At 40.3% G+C, this 22,546-nt stretch overlaps 1 protein-coding gene across 1 annotated transcript; it reads right to left on the reverse strand.

The window, feature by feature from the left end:
• Window positions 1-1,018: 1,018 nt before the first annotated feature.
• lrfn5b (leucine rich repeat and fibronectin type III domain containing 5b) lies at window positions 1,019-21,334 on the reverse strand. Its single transcript, XM_052095639.1, has 3 exons — window positions 21,061-21,334; window positions 4,943-6,366; window positions 1,019-2,549 (listed from the first exon to the last, which is right to left on the reverse strand). The coding sequence occupies exons 2-3, from the start codon at window positions 6,337-6,339 to the stop codon at window positions 1,601-1,603; spliced, it is 2,346 nt and encodes a 781-aa protein (XP_051951599.1). The 5' UTR covers window positions 6,340-6,366; window positions 21,061-21,334; the 3' UTR covers window positions 1,019-1,600.
• Window positions 21,335-22,546: the final 1,212 nt, after the last annotated feature.

Here is a 22,546-nt window from a genome sequence, read left to right on the forward strand (position 1 = left end):
AAAAAAAGATTGATTAAGAATATGATACATTCTGACACTCTCAGCCTAAGAAACTGCTGAAAAACCACACAAAAGTTTGCTAAAAATTTACTTTTTTCTTATTTTTCTGATTTGACATTTTATATATCTGGGTGTAAATAATGTGGCTCCGAAAAACTGCTTTTGTTTTGTTCCCAATCATGTCGACTGTATCTGTCGTATCAACACAATATTGTTCACAAAGCAATCAAAAGTTACAACATTACAAATATAATGTATCATAGTGTCCAAAAACATCTCCAAACAAATAAAAGATAATAATTGTACATAAGAACTAATTCCACATGCAAACACAACAATGACTAAAGGTTTGCATAGCATGCACACATGATTTTAGTCATGAGATTTCACAGAATGAGTTTCATTCTGTGTCATTTGAGTCATCATTGAGTCTGTGTCGTGTATTTGGCGCCATCTCCTGGTGGTCATATGTAACATTGTGCTTCATGTGGATTATCTAATGATCTATACATCTGATTATCTTGTGTGTGGACTCGATTGAAAGATAATCACAGACTCTAAATAATCATATGTGAGATTTTATGTTCCATTTATGTTTCGTGAAATTATAAGCAACACCAACATAATTGTTAAAGACATATATTTATCTGTTACTCACTATATGTTTGTCTGTGAGTAAAACAAATAGTCTGGTTGTATTTTACTCTTTGAGATCTTTCCAACAACATATGACACATGAATATTTGATCAGTTTAATGGTTTTACTGATTAAAAATATGTACACTGCACATTTTTTAATAGATTATCGAATCGGAATATTTCTGATTTGTCTGCAGATTTTAAAGCACATGTTCAGTTTTGGTCATAATGTCACATGCATTGTGAATTTTGTTGGTCAAGACTGCAATTATTAATATTTGGACTTTTTTTTCCATCCAAGCATAAAGGGTTAAAACAAGTAAAAATGTATCCAGATAAAATACACTTAAATTTATTTTGCATCATCTGAAAACAAGTCTTATCTCTCATGCAATTACCTGTTTCTCAGGTAAACTGATCTTAATATTTTTACAAGAGGAATAAATCAGTAAAATGAGAGTGTAAAAGTCATTCATAGGTCTTAAAGCAAGTTGAAATCAGCTCCAGAGTATCTGTGATGAAGAATAATCATTTTTCCATTTCAGGAGCACATTAAAATGTATTAAACACTCACTGAAATTTGCACTTCAAGTCATTCTGTAGCATGTCACAATTAGTATAACTAACAATTTAATAAGTGCTATATCTAGGTCTGTGTATCACCACATGAGCACGTACAGAGTTTTCACATTTTATTTTACACAACGTTACATGTTTGTATGCAGTGTTTGTATTATTCCATAAAACAAAGAAATATACAAGTCATAGTATTATTGTACTATTGCAGGAAACAGTATTTCATTTGTGCTTAAAAAAACATTGGCTTATACCAGTCCTTTCCGTCAGAGCGTTTCTTACGACTGAAGAGTCGCCGAGCAGGAAACCAACGATTTTAAACGTTACAGTCTATAACGGAATGAAACGCTATTATAAAACAACAAGTGAAGTGCAAAACTCTCCATTATAATGTGCTTTCCAGAACCCACTCAGACTGGGACAGTGATGATCTCCCGCTGCGGCGCTCCTCGGCGTCCATCTGTGGAATATCACTGCCGCTCATCGACAGGCTACGTTTGGAGCGCAGGTCGCCCGTCTGCTGTTGGTAACTGGCATAACTGGGCTGTTTGCATGAGTCTACATTCAGAGAATGCCGCCGGCTGACCCTCACGCACCCCACGGGCACCGTCTGGTAGTTGTGGAGGTTCTGGAGTTGTGCTCTTCTCGACACTGGTGTCACCATGGTGGAGTAGGCCCGGACGGTGGGTTTGGGATGCACCTTGGCCGAGTTGTTCTTGTTGGCATTTTCCGACTCCACATTGAGTTGTGTGTCTGTCTTGTTGGAGGTGAGCGAGTCCGCTCGCGCTGGCCGCAGGGGACTGGGAGACGCTGGGTGCCAGCTGTGACTCGCAGCGGAGGTGGTGACGGTGCAGTCAGGGATGGCGGGTTTGGACGGTCGGGACGTTGCTGTGCATGTCGAGACTGGTATTGACTCCATCTGACACGTGTCCCGCTCTGGACTCAGGAGCTGTTTGGACATGGACTTGATGACTCCACACACCTGCAGCTGCTCCGTCCTGGACTGAGAACGGATGTCGCCCAGTTCAACCCCTTTATCGGCTCCGTCCTGGTGGCACACTCTGTAGCGCATGATGAGGAAGGTGATGAAAGCCAGTACAGAAGCGACGATGATGCCCCCGATGATGACGACGATGGTGCCGCCGAGGAACTGCGACTGCATGAAGTGGCAGCGGAGGTACTGCGGCTCAGTGGCGAAGTGAACGCAGCCCACCACACGAGTCACTGTCAGCGCAGTCAAGGCGTCATCGTAAATGGCCAAAACGCAGAGGTCGTACGTCATGCCCGCTGCCAGATTGTTCACGATGATGCTTTTACTGGTAGGAGGAATCATTCTGCAAAGAGAGAGAGAGACAGAGATGTGTAGGTATTTCCTTTATTTCTTAACGTCATCATTTTCCAAAGTATGCAGATATGGAGAGCAATATTAATATCTCCACTTTCACTTCCACATTCCTCACATATCACCACCTACTGGGCAGGGAGGAGAATTTATAGTAAAAAAGGACCTAAAAATGTATCTGTTTCTCACCCACACCTATCAGATCACGAATTTTAAAGTCAGCGTATTTTTAAACTGATGTTGTTTCCTCGGTCCACGATAGAACAAACGACACACATAAACCATATACAGAACAGTGTTATATTGTTGCATAAATGTGCATAAAATGAAATTAAATAAATACAAATATTCAGTTGATGTATGTTAACATGGTGTTGCATGTATGTTAACATGGTGTTACATGTATGTTAACATGGTGTTGCATGTATGTTAACATGGTGTTGCATGTATGTTAACATGGTGTTACATGTATGTTAACATGGTGTTACATGTATGTTAACATGGTGTTACATGTATGTTAACATGGTGTTGCATGTATGTTAACATGGTGTTGCATGTATGTTAACATGGTGTTGCATGTATGTTAACATGGTGTTGCATGTATGTTAACATGGTGTTACATGTATGTTAACATGGTGTTACATGTATGTTAACATGGTGTTGCATGTATGTTAACATGGTGTTGCATGTATGTTAACATGGTGTTGCATGTATGTTAACATGGTGTTGCATGTATGTTAACATGGTGTTGCATGTATGTTAACATGGTGTTGCATGTATGTTAACATGGTGTTGCATGTATGTTAACATGGTGTTGCATGTATGTTAACATGGTGTTGCATGTATGTTAACATGGTGTTGCATGTATGTTAACATGGTGTTGCATGTATGTTAACATGGTGTTGCATGTATGTTAACATGGTGTTGCATGTATGTTAACATGGTGTTGCATGTATGTTAACATGGTGTTGCATGTATGTTAACATGGTGTTGCATGTATGTTAACATGGTGTTGCATGTATGTTAACATGGTGTTGCATGTATGTTAACATGGTGTTGCATGTATGTTAACATGGTGTTACATGTATGTTAACATGGTGTTGCATGTATGTTAACATGGTGTTACATGTATGTTAACATGGTGTTGCATGTATGTTAACATGGTGTTGCATGTATGTTAACATGGTGTTGCATGTATGTTAACATGGTGTTACATGTATGTTAACATGGTGTTGCATGTATGTTAACATGGTGTTAAATAAATAAAATAAATTGTTCAATTGTCACACATTATACATACATTTCTGCATATACATGGTGAAATTATTTATTTTTCACATATCCCAGCTAAGCTGGGGTCAGAGTGCAGGGTCAGCCATGATACAGCGCCCCTGGAGCAGATAGGTTCAAGGGCCTTGCTCAAGGGCCCAACAGTGGTGTCTTGGTGGTGTTTCATGTATGAGGGTGTTGCATGTATGTTAACATGGTGTTGCATGTATGAGGGTGTTGCATGTATGTTAACATGGTGTTTCATGTATGAGGGTGTTGCATGTATGTTAACATGGTGTTTCATGTATGAGGGTGTTGCATGTATGTTAACATAGTGTTACATGTTTGTTAACATGGTGTTAAATGTTTGTTAACATGGTGTTGCATGTATGAGGGTGTTGCATGTATGTTAACATGGTGTTGCATGTATGAGGGTGTTGCATGTATGTTAACATGGTGTTGCATGTATGAGGGTGTTGCATGTATGTTAACATAGTGTTACATGTTTGTTAACATGGTGTTGCATGTATGAGGGTGTTGCATGTATGTTAACATGGTGTTGCATGTATGAGGGTGTTGCATGTATGTTAACATAGTGTTACATGTTTGTTAACATGGTGTTAAATGTTTGTTAACATGGTGTTGCATGTATGAGGGTGTTGCATGTATGTTAACATGGTGTTGCATGTATGAGGGTGTTGCATGTATGTTAACATAGTGTTACATGTTTGTTAACATGGTGTTGCATGTATGAGGGTGTTGCATGTATGTTAACATGGTGTTGCATGTATGAGGGTGTTGCATGTATGTTAACATGGTGTTACATATATGAGGGTGTTGCATGTGTGTTAACATGGTGTTGCATGTATGAGGGTGTTGCATGTATGTTAACATGGTGTTGCATGTATGAGGGTGTTGCATGTATGTTAACATGGTGTTACATATATGAGGGTGTTGCATGTGTGTTAACATGGTGTTGCATGTATGAGGGTGTTGCATGTATGTTAACATGGTGTTACATGTATGAGGGTGTTGCATGTATGTTAACATGGTGTTGCATGTATGTTAACATGGTGTTGCATGTATGTTATGCATATTGAATTCATAATGACTCACCTGTACACCAGAGAGTCATCATAAGTGCCATTGTATTGGACCTGAAACATTCGAATTCCCGGAATGTTCCGCTGAAAGTTGAACTTCACGAGAGCCGTGGAGGAGGTGATTTCAGAGATCAGTACTCGCTTCTCCTGTCCACCTTTAGTGTTGCCCATTGAAGAACCACCATCTCCTCCTGTCTTTGCAGAAGTAGCGATGTCAGACGAGCCCGGGTCAGGCTCCTGGACCATACTGGTGTCATTGGAGAAATGTGGAAGCTTCGTGATGAGGAGGTCCACTGTCTGCTGAGCCTCTCCGGACGGATTTGAAGCCACACAGGTGAAAGAGCCAGAATCCTTCACTGTACTGATGACGATGTCTAAGGTACCATCGCTGTGGACCACAGTGCGGCTCGAGTTGGACACCAGCTTTCCATCAGGGGCTATCCAGTGGATGATGGGGTCTGGGTCACCACGTGCTTTACAGCGCAATAAAACTCGCTGTCCTTCCAAAGCCCGGGTTTCCTGCGAGTGTCGCGTGATGAGCGGAGGTTCACACAGGAACTCCTCCTCAGACACGGTCCAGAAATACCTTCCGGTGAGATGCTCCGGCGCCGCACACGTCTCCAGGTCATCTTCTCGCCGAAGCCTCCTGAGCCACAATAACTCGCAGTTACAGTGAAGCGGGTTTCCGCCGAAGCTGAGCGCGAATGAGGACGGGCCCAAAACGCCTGATGTGGCCAGGACGCCTGCGCGCTGGAAGACCGGATCGGGCGGTAGCTTGTGAAGTTTGTTGGAGGTGACGTCCAGACGCTTGAGTTTCTGCAGGCCGGAGAAGGTCTCTTCGGGTATGTAATTGATCATGTTGTGGTCCAGATTCAACGTGTGCAGGCTGATCATACGTTGAATGGCGACCCAAGGGGCGCTCTCAAGATTGTTGTACGACAGATCCAGTTCTTCTAGCGCCAGGAGGTCGTTGAACGCTCCAATGTAGATATACATGAGCTGGTTGTTGTTAAGGATTAGATGGTGCAGCTTGGACATGCCGCTGAACGTGTCGTTTGTTATATGCGTCAGTCGGTTGCTATCCAGATGAAGAGCGCGTAAGTTCTCTAGATCGTTGAACGCATGAGGTACGATAGATCCTATCGTGTTCCTGGAGAGCGTCAGGTCCACCAGTTTGGTCATATTAGAGAAATCCTTCCGCTTGACGCTTGTGATGAAATTGTCGCCCAGTCGAAGCTCAACGGTGCGTCTGTCGATGTTCGGAGGGACGAAGAGAAGCCCCTTTTTATCACACAAGGTGGCCAGATTGGGCGACAGCACCTGACAGATGCAACGCTTGGGGCACACCTGGACCTTATGAGCTTTCAATGCCATGACGAGAACCGTCAGATAAACCAGTAGCATCTCCATCTGGGTTCTGGGTACTGGTTAAACAACCTGTGCGGGAAGAGAACAGAGAAGCATTTCAGAAAATGGATAATACCGATTTATCAGATCAATAGTGAGTTTGATGAGCTCAGTGGCATCTTGAAAGTCCCCAAACACAGTTTCTTTGCCAATAGGGTCATTCTGTGTCCGTTCAATCAGAAGTCCCTTTCTCAAAATTTAGTTTTGGATATTTTTTGGGGGTAAAAAATAAACATAAATGATGATGGAAGACATAATAATAAATGCAATGTTTGAATATTTACTGTGTAATCCATTATTTTGTAGAGGGGGGTCAAAATGACCATTTTCAGCAATGATTTTTGAGCAAAACTACAGGTAAAACAAATAACCTTAGAAAGGTGTCAGCACCATTAATTTATTTTTACACAGAGATAGGTAGGTCTATTACTATCATCAGTGGACTTCAGCACCTCTTGTCGTATTATTTTCCAAAGGTGTGAGTCCAAAAATGAAAAAACAAACAAACACTTGATAGTATTGTAAATGGGTTAAATTTAAGCATGGAGCCACATTGAGAGCCCCACATCTCTGGGATTTACCCATGTATGGCCTTACAAATGAAGATACCAAAAGAAAAGTTTGTTCTAAACCAGAATCTAAAAGTATATTAAGATATCTTTAATAATTCTGGAGTTATAGGCACTCAAACTTTGGAAAAAGGACACGAAAAAGTGCTTTTTCCCATTTTTGAACGGTCACCATTGGTATATAATGCAACAAGAGGTGCTGAAGTCAGCTTGTATTAGTAACAGATCTACCAATCTCTGTGTACAAATAAAATAATGATGCTGACACCTCTCTAAGCTAATTTTTTTAAATGGTAGTTTTGCTCCAAAATCATAAGCGAAAATGGTCATTTTGGCCATCCTCAACTAAATAATGGATTACTCCGTAAATATTCATCCATTGCATTTAATATTTTGGATTTCATCATGATTTATGTTTATCTTTCTTCAGACAAAGCATTAACAAAATGAAGAAATTCAGAAATTTGGTTGACTTGACAGGAGTAACCGAATAGCTTATTAATAATAGCTTAGAATTTGTCACAGTTTTGAACCAAGATTGCTACTTCCTGTTGTTATTCAAAGGCATTTTAGGTTTATATACACCTTTGCATGCAAGTTGAGTCATCAATATTTGTAGTTCATGTCAAGAAAAGCACTAAGTTTGCATATATCTGCTAAAAGTTCCTTTATGTCAACTTTTAGGAGTATACTGCCTTTTGTTATGTGCGCCCTGAAGTTCCACTTAAAATGCTCATAATATGAAAGCAAGTGTGATGTGCATTTCTGGATCTGTTCACTCAGTGACTTTAAATGAGCTGGTGTTGTGGTGATTCACAGTGGATTTATGAAGGTCACTCTCAACATGAGCACTAATGTTTAAAAAGTGTTAGAGAGCAAATACTTCTGTTTTTCATTTTGAACAGTATTTTGATTGTTTTCATTTAAAGGAACAGAACAGAACATTCTTTCAAATCTTTTCTTCTGTGTTCCACTGAAAGTCATAAGGGTTTAGAACAACACAAGGGTGAGTAAGTGATGAATACACGTTCAATGTTTTGCTTGTTTTGATGTTTCTAATGCAGACATTTGCAGTGTCTTAAGTGTCAAAATGCTTTCTGAGGCCACTGTAGGCTAATCGGATGTTAAAGAAGCTTTCTTAGACATTGCCACTAAAGTGCAGCTCCACTGATGCACCGTTTGTGATCAAGTCTTTGTGTTTGGAGAGATGAAAGACTCATCTGGACATCCAGTTACTCATCAGAATGAGACTGATGTCTCTAAAGACAAAGATCGAGCGGATCAACACAGATGCTACGCTGCGTTCCCGTCGCATTGATTTTCCTCAGCTGTACTCAACTCCTCGGGTTACATATATTACTAAAGCCGGACAAGGAAACGTGTTGTTTCAATGGCTATCAAGTCCTTAACAGGATATAACATTTCATGCCAACTATGGATTTTATTAGATTGATTATTTGCAAAGATCATGAATGTTTAAGTTTGGCGTGTATTAAACTGCAGATGGCGTGAAAAAAAATACTTGTAAAAAAAATCTAACGAACCATATAATCACACATAAAAAACATTTTTAAACATGATTATCTTTGTCTTGTTTTACAGTAAAATATCTAAACATCCTTAAAGCAAGATACATTTACATGCCAATCACATTTACACAAAATATAAAGTCTTGTTTTCAGACAAATCTAACGAAATGTATTATTTGCCAAAGGGGAAAGAAAAATAAACTTCATTCAAAGGGGAAAACATCTATTTTTCTCACCCTAATGAAATATCATTTTTCTTGTTTAACCCTTTAATCTCTAAGCATAATTAAAGACTTATAACACCACAAAAGAGAAAAACAAGGAGGGACAAGTTTTTGATATCATTGCAAAGAAAACTATTCAAATATTTAAATGATTATGATACATTCTGAGACTGTCAGCCTAACGAAATCACAAAATTCAAATTTTTTACCTTGTTTTTCTGATTTGACATTATATATTTCTGGGTGTAAATGAGGTGGCTCAGATAAACTGCTTTTGTTTGTTCCCAATTGTATCAGCTGTATCTGAGATGATGTGTTGATACGACAAATCAATCAAAAGTTACAGCATTACAAATATAATGTATCATAGTGTCCAAAAACATCTCCAAACAAATAAAAGATAATAATTGTACATAAGAACTAATTACACATGCAAACACAACAATGACTAAAGGTTTGCATAGCATGCAGACATGATTTTACTCATGAGATTTCACAGAATGAGTTTCATTCTGTGTCATTTGAGTCATCATTGAGTCTGTGTCGTGTATTTGTATTTGTTTCTGATGGCACAGCACGCACGCGCTGCACGAGAGTTTGTTTGTGGCCTGCTTAGCACTGCTTATTCTCCTACGTTCAACGTTATAGTCATCGTTCATAGTTATATCCTTTGTCATTTTACCGCATTTCAGATCCTTCCGCTTTTTCTCCCGTTTCATCTGCGTGTATTTTACCGGTTGCTGCTGACACCTAGCTAGAGTCTGTGTTTGTAGCCTTTAATCCTTAAACATCTGCCATTTTTAAGCACGCATCGGGTCTTCCCATATTATTCTCTTATCGGGATTCAACTGCGCGCATATTCCACCTGTATCCGCGTTCTATTTTTATCGCGGTTAAACTGCGTGCATTTTTTCAGCGTGCACCCGTTTTTTCTCCTCTGCGGTACACAGATTATCAGAACAACCACCACCAACAACAAACCATTTTGTGAGGGATTCAAATCAATCTCAAAACCCTCACCGCTCAGGAACAACGAACAATTTGCGGTAAGTCATGGCATCGGCTCATGTTATTTGTTCATGCATTGCATGTCACATGTTTAAAATAGCCTCCTCCGTCAGCAGTGAGGGATTCACTTGTGATAAATGTAAGGAATTAGTCAGGCTGACGGAGAAGGTTAATGAGTTAGAGACTCGCATCCGAACACTAGTGGAGGTCAGTGAGAAAGAGAAGCCGTTAGATACTGTTTCGGATGCGGGCAGTACAGAGAGCAACACAAACACTTTGGTTCCGGTTATAGAGCCCCTGCAGCAGGGCATTTGGGTGACGTCTCGGCGGCATACTCGTTCAGCAAAGAGACACCACTCTCCTGCTCCTGTTAGGGTTTCCAATAAATTCTCCCCACTCAGTGATACACCCACTGAGAATCATGTTGAAAGAGCCCTTGTTATCGGTGATTCTATTGTAAGGAACGTGGAAATAGAGACTCCAGCCACTGTTGTTAATTGCATTTCGGGGGCCAGAGCGTCTGACTTCAAATCAAATTTACAAGAGCTGCCTAATGCTAAACGTACATTTTCTAATATTGTTATCCATGTCGGCACTAACGATGTCCGGCTTCACCAGTCGGAGATCACTAAAGATTATGTTAAAGAGGTGTGGGCATTTGCAAAAACGATGTCAGACACTGTAATATGCTCTGGTCCCCACCCTGCTCATCATGGTGACGAGGTTTATAGTAGATTAGTGTCACTGAATGGCTGGATGTCTGAGTGGTGTCTGCAGAATAAAATAGGATTTATAGACCATTGGAAGAGTTTTTGGGGTAGACCTGACCTGCTGAAGAGAGACGGACTCCATCCCTCCAGGGAAGGTGCCGCTCTCCTCTCTAGTAATTTGGCTCATAGTCTTAATAATGATAGTATTTGACTAACTGTGGCCCAGGTCAGGAAGCAGACAAACTGGCTAATCCGATCGTCTGCTAGCTGCCTTGAGACGTCACACAGGTCACATAAACTACAACACATAGAGACTGTATCACCTAGATATCTCATAGAGACTGTGTCTGTTCCACGAACTACCAAACACAAAACCCTCACTAAATCATTTAGAAAAAATTTTATTAAGGTCAAACTTGAACAAAACAAACAAATTAAAAATGTACATTATATAAAAATAGGGCTACTAAACATTAGATCTCTTTCTACCAAAGCACTAATTGTCAATGAAATGATTACAGATCATAGATTGGATGTGCTCTGTTTGACTGAAACCTGGCTTAAACCGGATGAATATATTAGTTTAAATGAATCTACTCCCCCAGGTTATTGTTATAAACATGAGCCTCGTCTGAAGGGTCGAGGAGGAGGTGTTGCTACAATTTACAGTGAAGTTTTTGGTGTTACTCAGAGGACAGGATATAAATGTAAGTCTTTTGAACTAATAATGCTTAAGGTGACACCATCAAATACAAATATAAATAAAAATTCTCTGTCGTCCTTTACCCTTGCTACAGTGTATAGATCACCCGGGCCTTATTCAGATATCCTTAGTGAATTTGCAAACTTTCTATCAGATCTTGTAGTTACTGTAAGATAGAGCTTTAATTGTTGGTGACTTCAACATTCACATAGATAATGAAAATGATACACTGGGATTAGCATTTATCGATATTCTCAACTCTCTTGGAGTCAGACAAAATGTAACAGGACCAACTCATCGCCATAATCATACGCTAGATTTAATTCTTTCATATGGAGTTGATGTTGATAATATAGAAATTCTGCAGCAGAGCGATGACATCTCGGATCATTACCTCGTCTCTTGCATGCTGCAATCAGCTAATGTTACTCAATCTACACCACACTATCGTTCAGGTAGAACCATTCTTTCCACCACTAAAGATAGCTTCACTAATACTCTTCCAGATCTAGCTCATATACTCAATAAACCCCAAAGCCCAGAAGAACTTGATGAAATAACACAAAATATAAATGCAGTCTTCTCTAGCACTCTTGATATTGTCGCTGCACTTCGATTAAAGAAAATTAAAGAAATAAGCCCTGCACCATGGTACAATGATCACACTCATGCTCTCAAGAGAGCAGCTCGGAAAATGGAGCGCATGTGGAAAAATACTAAATTAGAAGTATTTCAGGGTGCATGGAAGGATAGTGTCTGTAGCTACAAACACGCACTCAAAGCTGCCAGGTCAGCATATTTTAGTAAACTCATAGAAAATAACCACAACAATCCTAGATGTTTATTCAGTACTGTGGCTAAATTGGTTAGGAATAAAGCCTCAACAGAACCAGATATTGCGTCACAGCTCAAGAGTTATGACTTCATGAATTTCTTCACAGATAAAATTGAAATAATCAGAAATAAAATTGGAATTATGCAATCATCTGTCATAGCACCTCAGAAAACAGTGTCTAATAATTTCCCTCATGTGCAACTTCAATCCTTCGCTATCATAGGTCATGAAGAGCTAACAAAATGTATCGAAACATCAAAAGCCACAACTTGTTTGTTAGATCCAATACCAACTAAGCTCTTAAAAGAGGTATCTCCTGTAATCTCAGAACCTCTTCTTAATATCATTAACTCCTCGCTATCCTTGGGACATGTCCCAAGAAACTTTAAAATGGCAATTATCAAACCGCTAATTAAGAAGCCACAACTTAATCCTCGAGAACTTGCTAATTATAGACCGATTTCAAATCTCCCCTTTATGTCAAAAATACTAGAAAAGGTAGTATCCTCCCAAATATGTTCATTTCTACAGAGAAATAGTATATATGAAGAATTTCAATCAGGATTTAGGCCTCATCACAGTACAGAGACTGAACTTATCAGAGTTACACATGACTCTCATCATCTGATCGCGGCTGCATTTCTCTTCTAGTGCTTTTAGATCTTAGTGCTGCATTCGACACGATAATTTAAACACTTGCTCTATGCCAACCATGTATTATGTATAATTATTATTAACACCTTCGTACACATAAACGCAACTGTACTTCTATTTACCCAGTAATAGAACCACAGGGCTTTGAACAATGTAAAACAAAAAACAAAAACATGAACAAGAACATGTATCATGTAAAGTGACTCCCATAGAAGAGATCCCCAATCTTTGGATCTTATTCGAGCCTGAATGAAAATTTGGCTCTGAGGGAAAAGCCTCACACCTGCAAGCTGAAGTGAGGGCCCTCTATGGCACGTTGTCATATAATGGCACCTTGTGATACAATTTTAAGGTCTCCCAACATTAAACTATGAGTAACTAGCACTTGGAAAGGGCTACCGTTCTTCTCGTATAGTTAACTTATTCTGCCAAGGTTTATTAAAAAAAAAAAAAGTTCCAAATAAACACATCCCCTGACCTGCATATGCCGTCCCGTCATTTTCCTGGCATTAAAGTTACATCCGTTGAACCGGTCAGTGTGCGAGCTCACTTTCTAATTATTTTCGTCTGAAAGTTTTCAGTCGCTCCACATAGTCCGGTGTTGTATCGGTTTCCAATTGACTCCCTCCTCGCCCTCTTTTCGTCGACCAAGCTCGGCGCTGAAGGCGTTCCAGTGGCGTCTGTTGCGGTCGGATGATATCCACCTGAAGGCCTCTGTCCTTCATGTCCTTTGTTGCCTCTTCCGCAGAATTATAGAGCACTGTCTCGCCTTCGTAAAACACCCGGAGTTTCGCTGGATATGGAGTTTGGAATCTAATCTTTTTTTCCTTCAGCACTGATTTTGCTTGTGCATATTCTTTTCGTTTCTTTAGGACATCAGGGGGGTAATCGTGGTCACATGTAATTCTTGCATTGTTCCATTTCAGCCCTCCTTTTTTCCACATCTGTCCCAAGATCTCTTCTTTCGTCTTGGAGCTCAGGAATTTAGCGATAACGGAGCATGGTCTCATATTGTCCATTGGCTTTGGGGCTAAAGCTCTATGAGCCCTCTGAATATGGAGATCCGTCGTTGGGTCAAGCCCCAACCCATCCTTCAGCAAGTCTTCAATAAATTTGATAGTCGATGAACCATTTTCACTGCCCTCTGGAATTCCGTATATTCGAATGTTATCTCGCCTCGACCTGCCTTCTTGATCAGTTAACTTCGCTTCGAGCTGAGCCAGGAGTTTCAGCAGTTCAGACAGCACCTCACCAGTGTGTTGAATTTGTTCCTCGGCTTCCACGATACGATTCTCAGCGTCTTCGATTCTCTTGTTTGTAGTGTTCAAATCCTCCTTTATGTCCTCTAGTTTTTCATTATTTTCCTTTCTGAATTCTCTTAACTCAACGAGTATCTTTTCCAGGTTAATTTCCCCCTCAGCGTTAGCATGACTGCGAGCTGTCGGCTCTTTTTCACCCTTTTCTTCTCCAGTCTTTTCTTCGCGTCCTGGAACTTTCTTTTGTTTCGCCTTTGTTTCCATTCCTGCCCCACACTCCATTGTAGTGTTTTATATAAAGATTAACTGAATATTTAAATATTTCGGGGGCTTTTACAAATATCTGTTGGGAGAGCAATTCCCTCACGCTGCCATCAGTGTTCGCGCACTACCGGAAGTCCAGGATGTGGAGTCTTATGCGTTCTGAAATCATATGCAAACATGCATTGAAGTCTCCGAGCGCACCAGTTCTTGATGCATCTGTCATTAGTAATATGAAATGATTTGAATGTGTGTTTTTAAGATGTGAGGGTGTCAAGCGCTGTCACGGGTGATAATAACCCCCATACATCACGCCTGTGATCATGAGCGCGTGTGGATCATTATACTGTCATGACAGACAATAGAGAGCCGTCTGGGTGAGACCTGAATATACAAATACACAATAAAAGTGAGTTATTCTGGCAACATCCATCATCCACTGTAGCATTCACACAGACAAGCGTGCGTTTAAATAAAAAAGGAGAGCGTGCTAAACTATAAAACCTTGAAATAAACAAGACAACAATATATGACATACCAAATACTGTTCCCTCGTGGCCAACGAATCTTTACAAATAAATGACATTGAGAGGAAATGATTGACAGAATGTATCGATGTGTCAAACAGAGATTTATACTGCCGTATATATATATGTGCTGCTGTCTGTCTGTCTGTCTATTGATCTATCTGTCTGTCTGTCTGTCTATTGATCTATCTGTCAGTCTATCTATCTATCATCTGTCTGTCTCCTGTCTGTCTGTCTGTTTTTCTGTCGTCTGTTTTTCTGTCTGTCTGTCCTTCTGTCAGTCTCCCTGTCTGTCTGTCTGATCTATCTGTCTGTCTGTCTGTCTATTGATCGATCTGTCTTTCTATTGATCTCTGTCTCCCTGTCTGTTTATCTGTCTATCTATCTTCATATTGATCTATCTGTCTGTCTGTTTTTCTGTCTGTCTGTCCTTCTGTCAGTCTATCTATCTATCTGTCTATCTCCCTGTCTGTCTGTCTATCTATCTATTAATTGATATATCTGTCTGTCTATTGATCTATCTGTCTGTCTATTGTTCTATCTATCTGTCTGTCTGTCTGTCTATCTATCTTCATATCGATCTGATCTGTCTGTCTGTCTATCTTCACATCGATCTGTCTCCCTGTCTGTCTATCTTCACATCGATCTGTCTGTCTGTCTGTCTATCTTCACATCGATCTGTCTGTCTGTCTATTGATCTATCTATCTGTCTGTCTGTCTGTCTATTGATCTGTCTGTCTGTATTGATCGATCTGTCTGTCTGTCTGTCTGTCTATTGATCTATCTATCTGTCTGTCTGTCTGGTCTATTGATCTATCTATCTGTCTGTCTGTCTGTCTGTCTATTGATCTATCTATCTGTCTGTCTGTCTATTGATCTGTCTGTCTGTCTGTTTTTCTGTTGTCTGTTTTTCTGTCTGTCTGTCTATCTATATCAATTGATATATCTGTCTGTCTGTCTGTCTGTGTACACTGCCTGTCTCTCTGTCTCCCTGTCTATCTTTATATCTATCATCTGTCTGTCTGTCTGTCTATCTAGTGTATATATATATATATATTACGTTGTCTGTCTTATCTGATTAATAGTGGTTCGCTGTCTATAAATCACTTTGGCTGATTTGAAAGAGCGTGCTAATAATAGCAACTCTTAGCTAGGAACCCTTTGAGAACTCGTAATGGTAAGATGAAACTCTTTTGTGAACATGTGCCCTGTTCTTTTAAATCTACAGCGTGAAACACACAGCGTGACCAGTGTAGTGCGACTCCGGAACAACTGACTCTATGATCTACAGCGGTGGTTCTCAACACTGCACATTTTGTATATCTCTCTTTTCGGACACACCCAGTGCCGCTGATGAGGTGAAGGTGTGTTTGATTAGGGAGAGTGTTGGAGGGTCTGCAGGAACAGGGTTGGGAAGCACTGCTGTACACCAGTTTATAGTCCGATTCCCAAACAAATGACTCTTGTGAGGTGGTTCTTTTGCAAGAATTGTATTCATTTGTTAAATCTGCCCTGTTGAAATCTGAAATGATTCATAATTTGGCAACAGGCTGCTGACGGCAGTTCTTACAGTTCCCTACAGTTCCCATCCCTGTTGTCCACATACTTATAGAATCATGATCCACCTAATAAAACAAGCCAATTGAGGAACCTCAAACAACGGTTCAGTGACAAATGACCTGTGTTGTTGGTGTTTTATAGTGTGTTTATATCACACTCTGCATATCAAATGACCTCGTGATCAGCTGCTGTTTGAGTCTGTGGCGCTCGTGTTGTTTGCCAACCAGCTGGCTGCATTAGTTGGCAAAGCGTGCGATGTTCCGCGGGCAGCAGAGCTGCTACTTCCCCTCTGGTGAATGAGCCAACGGGTGCCTCAGAGCAAGCAGCATTTTTTTAACTTTATATCCAAAGGCCAAAACTCACCGAATCACAAAGAGTATCCCGTGAGTCACTGCTGTTTGGAAACATGCACGTTTGGAAGACGCTGAGGATCCGTGGATATCTCGACTGCTGATGTTAGGATGCTGTTTTGGAGAATCTGATTCACACATTTACAGCTGCTTCAGTCAATACATTCAAATGAACTATGCACAAATTCAACTGGCATTTAGAAAAAAACATTATATTCTGTCATTATTTACTCAGCTGTGTGCTGTTCATTTCCCCATGGAATACCAACGTATGCTTTTTAAAGAACAGGTTTGACGTCACTGATGCCACCACACCACCGGCGGTCATGTTTTAAAGCGAGCATGAGTTGTGTGGACAACGACTCTTATGATGTGTTTATGGTGTGTGTTTTTGGAGCAACATGCAGGTGTGTAAATAATGACAGAATTAAAAATTTTGTGTGAGCATTTCCTTTAAATGTGCATTTTTATGTCTTCTATGCACTGACCATGACTCTAAATATCTCGTATCTGATCTGCACCATGAATCAGGTCATCAGAGATCAGATGTTAGTCTGCAGCACACAGAGATGCAGTTCTCCGACTATAACGGCCAGAGTGTAGTAGAGTGACTCCAGTCAGGTCTCCTTAGCAACCAAATTGGCCCGGTTGCTAGGGAGGGTAGAGTCACATGGGGTAACCTCCTCCTGGTCGCTATAATGTGGTTCTCGCTCTCGGTGGGGCGTGTGGTGAGTTGCGTGTGGATGCCGCAGAGAATAGCGTGAAGCCTCCACACGCACTACGTCTCCATGGTAACACGCTCAACAAGTCACGTGATGAGATGTGCGGCTTGATGGTCTCAGACATGGAGGCAACTGAGATTCGTCCTCCAACACCCGGATTGAGTCACTACACCACCACGAGGACTCGGAGCACATTGGGAATTGGGAGAAAAAGAGAGAAAATCAGAAAAAAAATAAAAACGTCCCTTCCAACTCTGGTGCATTTTTGGGCTGCCGTCAGCAATTTTTCACATTAAAATTGAAAAGCTCAACATTCACACATACTGTGGACTAATCGCAAAGAATTGGTCTAATTTTTCAGTATTGTATATGTTAATAATCTTATGATAATCAGAAAGATTTCTTAGTCTAATTTATTTCTATGTTGTACCATAAAAATAAAAAAAACATAAAATGCACAAGTCAATATTTGTGTGTGACAAGCAGGAGGGCGTGGCCGGGCCGGTGCTGTATCAGCTGATCAGCGGGAGAGTGAGATAATGGGCAGCCGGAGATGCCGTTCGAGAGAGAGAGAGGGAGAGAGAGAGAGGGAGAGAGAGGGAGAGAGAGAGAGGGAGAGAGAGGGAGAGAGAGAGGCAGAGAGGGAGAGAGAGAGAGAGGCAGAGAGGGAGAGAGAGAGAGAGGCAGAGAGAGAGAGAGAGGCAGAGAGAGAGAGAGAGGCAGAGAGGGAGAGAGAGAGAGAGGCAGAGAGGGAGAGAGAGAGAGAGGCAGAGAGGGAGAGAGAGAGAGAGAGAGAGAGAGAGAGAGAGGAGAGAGAGAGAGAGGGAGAGAGAGGCAGAGAGGGAGAGAGAGGCAGAGAGGGAGAGAGAGAGAGAGAGGAGAGAGAGAGAGAGAGAGAGAGAGGCAGAGAGGGAGAGAGAGAGAGAGAGAGAGAGAGGCAGAGAGGGAGAGAGAGAGAGAGAGAGAGAGAGAGAGAGAGATGTACGCTTGTGTTTATTCCAAACATAAAACATACAAACACAACATTAAACCCGCCCCCCAACAAAAACACGCACTATTGTGGTCACAATCAACTAGATCATCAAAATAAAATAAATTCATACATAAAAAAAAAAACAATAAAACACATACTCAATAAAGCACCCCCCCCCCACACACACTTTCAATCCCAATTCCTCATCCTTCTAAAAAAACATTCCTCAAACGTAGCCACCTCGGCCATCTCCCCACACCACTCCCTATGAGGGTGTCCCAGCCGGCTTCCATCCCCTGACGATGATTTTCCAAATATCTGTGCCCAATATTAAGTGTCGCCCCATCACCTAAAATACAGAGTCTGGGGTTTAATGAAACCCGAGTGCCCAATACATCACACATAATACTCTGAACCCCCAACCAAAACTCCTGGATCTTAACACACCCCCAAAAAACATGGGTTGTGCCCCCATCTTCTGATGGGCATCACCAGCAGGTGGGCGTGTCTTTAAGACCAAGCCTATATAATCTAGAGGGGGTCCAATAGAATCTGTGTAATATCTTTAACTGCATAAGTCGCACCCTTGCATCTTCTAGAATCCGATCCCACACCCCCTCCTCCAATACCAAGTTTAAATGTTTCTCCCATAATCACTTAAGTTGAAGCTCCGCCCCAGACTCTGAATTATCAGGAGTAACACACTGATGCCTCATGACCTTTCCCAAAAGCAGTAATCATCTCTCCCAGAGTATCTGCTGCTTTAGGGGGTGTGTGCTACTCCCAAAAACAGCACAGAGCAGGTGGTGCAGCTGTAAACACCTGAAGAACTGAGATCTGGGAATCCCAAAATATTAAACCAGATTCTCAAAGGATCTCAACACTCCGAGTGAAGTAACCCCCCTCACAATCCACTCTGACCATAAGGGGAATTATCAATACATCATTTAGGGTTCATCTGCTCGAGGCAACATTTAAATAATGTCAGAATTAAACACTGAGTGTAAATGTGAGATAACGGGTGTAATTGAACTTCTCCGGTTAGTTTCATAGAAAGGTTTTGCAATGGCGAAATAGGGGCAAGAACTTCCTGTCAGGGAGGGGCTCTCTCAGGGGGAAGTTTTATGTTGTTTTCGGTTTATTTATATCATTATACCGTTATGTGGACTGTTCACCCAGTTCCCGCCTCCTCCTCGGCCGTCTTTATACTGTTACATTGTGTCGTTTGCTTAATTTGCTCAATGTAACTTCGATGCGTTGCATAATTGTAACGTTTTGTTCATACATTCAGCAGACTTATGCGTCATGAATGTGAGACGGAGAGCTACAGTATATCTGGGGCCTACACCATGAAAAAGCATATTTTAAAATATATTTGACATTTGCCTTTTTTATTTTAATTGATAATTTATTTTTGGTAATTTTAACAGTGGTATTTGTAACAAGCCCATAAACACATGATGTATGGATCTTCTGCACTACCATGATTAGATGTAGCATGATTTCTAAATTATAAATATTCTAAACTATGGCGTTTTTGTAATTATAAACTTTACACCTTCTCTAAACACACGTAAAAATGCGTACCAACACGTATAACTGAGAACCAACTGATATACTCCAAAGTCTTGATAAAGGTTTTAATGCAAAGAGGAACTTGACTATAGGTTTGATTATTATGACTGATAAATGTGCCACATTTGTAACCTAACGCCCCCCTCATTACTAATTTGCTCTCAGCGCCCCCTGGCATCTTTTAAATGCCCCCTGGTGGCGGTACTGCCCCCTGTGCTATGTGAAGGACTTTTATTTTGATATAAATATTTCTACCCCATTACCTCTAGGGGGCGCTCATTTCAGCGAGTATGTTTGGAGGCCTTATTTTATTATTTTAAGTAACATAAATGCAGAAGTGATGTTATCTCTGAAAAGTTCAGATTGTAAGCTTTCAAATGATACCTCATATGCCCGAATTCTATATATGGAGAATTTAACGCTTTAAGCGTAACCTTCTTTGCGATATAGCGCCCCCTATAGGGTTGCAGGGGATAAGTACGTCTGTTTGAGTGTCTGTGACAGCAAATTAAACTTTTCTGTAAAATGTGTTTTAGAAAGTAACTGGGATTGCGATTATTTTTTCAATTAAATAATTAGTAATGTAATCTGGTTACAATTTTAGAGAAGTAGTTTGTAATCTGTAACGGATTACTTGTTATAGTAACCCTAACACTGACTTTAATAGGGGAAAACATAGCAAAACAAGTCTTTCTCATTGGTCGACAATCAAATGCCCTAAAAATAGAGACATCACTGATTAAAGCACTTTACCGTGTCGCACTTATATATAGAATAATTATTTTAAATCCAGTTTCAAATGTAAAAGAATGATGTGAAAGAATGCACATCTATATGATCAGTGATGAGACTATTATCTATTACCCGTGTCCCACTCACATACACATCTAATAACTTAAAAACACATTCCTGTATGCAGGCCAATGCCAGGAGGGTCTCTGTTATTGCACGGAATTAAATGTAGAATTGCACTACTGTAATGCATTTGTTAAATATTTAATGTAAGTAAAGACTTGAGCTCTATGAAAGATTTCCTGGCAATGAAACATGACATGCATCTACATTCCAGCAAGTAAAGGGACAATTGTGACCTTGCACTATACCGAGTACAGTCCTTAAAAATAAGAGTTTTCGATTATTGCATCTAATTATCCGTGCATGCACTTAAAATCTTAATGATGTGAAACGAAAAGATGCACAATAATTCTACTGCTCGCATCAGCATCAAAGGAAACGCATTAATGAGAGAGAAACATCCAAGACATTACCTGAAGAGGAAATCAGCTTTGCTTCATCTCCGTGTTTACCCTGAAATCCTCCAAGTCACCGCATTTTTAGCAGCTCCTCCATTCAGATGACCCATATAGACACCTGGACGATCCCTACATCACATCACAGCGTCCAGCGGCACCCACATCCAGCTGCATATCCATGATTACAGCGCCGGACATGAGCTAATTAAACACACATCTGTATCATATAATACGTGCATTAAGATGTGTCTGTTCGCATTAATAGACCCGCAGACACTGGCGGCCCGTTATCGCGGCAGTCTCCGCATTACGCCTGCATGCGCCGAAAATACCAACCCTACTATGGCGAGGGCGCGGCTCATGAATATTAATTAGAACGTGCTGACACTGCCAATGGCGACGTCTGATTCTGGGATATTAATTAGGCATTGTTATGTATCGAATTATATTGTTAAATATTGTACTGTTGTCATGTTATACATAATGTAATATTCTTAATGGTATATAATGTTCATTTTATATTGTTGATGTCGTGCTGTTACGTTCCGAAAAGGCACGTTTGGCCGATTGATATTAAATAGCCTAGTTCACGCTAGCTTTGGCTAGCTAGCTCTGGAATATTAATTAGATAGTGTTATATGTTGTATTGCTGTTATACATTGTCGTTTATCACACAGAGTAATATTGCTATATAATATTAATTATGGTTTACGACTTGACGTTGGGCTGTTGTGAGCCAATGTTGATATCTTGGCTCATGAATATTAATTAAAACATGCTAATGTCCCTAGGAAATCCTCCAATGGCGACGGTTGGCTCTGGAATATGAACAGATCAGTGCTGACGTTCAGGGACAAGCCTTCTCCGTAGTAGGATCGGTAAATTCGCCACCGGTTTATCAGAGAAAACGCCTTTGTGGAGACAAGAGCGACTTGTGCTGAATTCGGATCTCATCTATAACAGTCCGATGTTTATAACGCTTCGAGCTGATGTTAATAATCACAGTGCAGGAGCAGGTGATGTGTCTGTTAACATCACAGGTCTGAGATCAGCTGTCTGTGGTATCATCACTCATGCATGTCTCTCAATGTGGAAATGTTTCTCAAGCAGCAACACAAATATGGTCAATTGAAGTGAGAGTTTTAAAGCAGGGCCTTTTTTTCTTCTTCTTCATAAATTTCAGGGTTTTTTTGTTTTAAAATATAATTTTTCTTTTTTACAATTAATTACTTCAAATTTCCACTTGCCAAAAAAAAAAAAAAAAAAAAAAAAATGGCTTTATATTTTTGTTATCTTTTCCATTTTTGCTGTTTCAAAAATCATTTTGTGCTTTATAATTTTTTTACTGTTTTGTTTTTTGGCAATTATAAGGACAACACAATAAGATATGACTCTCTGGAACAACATTATTGTGAAAAGCGCAGTACAAATATATTGAACTAAATACTGTTTAATTAATCTGAAAGCCATTAAATAGTTTATTCAGCAAAAAGTGTTATTT

The sequence above is a fragment of the Xyrauchen texanus genome, chromosome 28, assembly GCF_025860055.1.
Source record: "Xyrauchen texanus isolate HMW12.3.18 chromosome 28, RBS_HiC_50CHRs, whole genome shotgun sequence".
NCBI lineage: Eukaryota > Metazoa > Chordata > Actinopteri > Cypriniformes > Catostomidae > Xyrauchen > Xyrauchen texanus.

Bases quoted from the DNA above. Each gene is read 5' to 3' on its own strand.
- lrfn5b (XM_052095639.1), bottom strand. From the start codon at position 6,339: ATGGAGATGCTACTGGTTTATCTGACGGTTCTCGTCATGGCATTGAAA. The intron at 2,550-4,942 runs GTGAGTCATTAT...CTCTCTTTGCAG, and splicing joins GATGACTCTCTGGTGTACAG to AATGATTCCTCCTACCAGTA.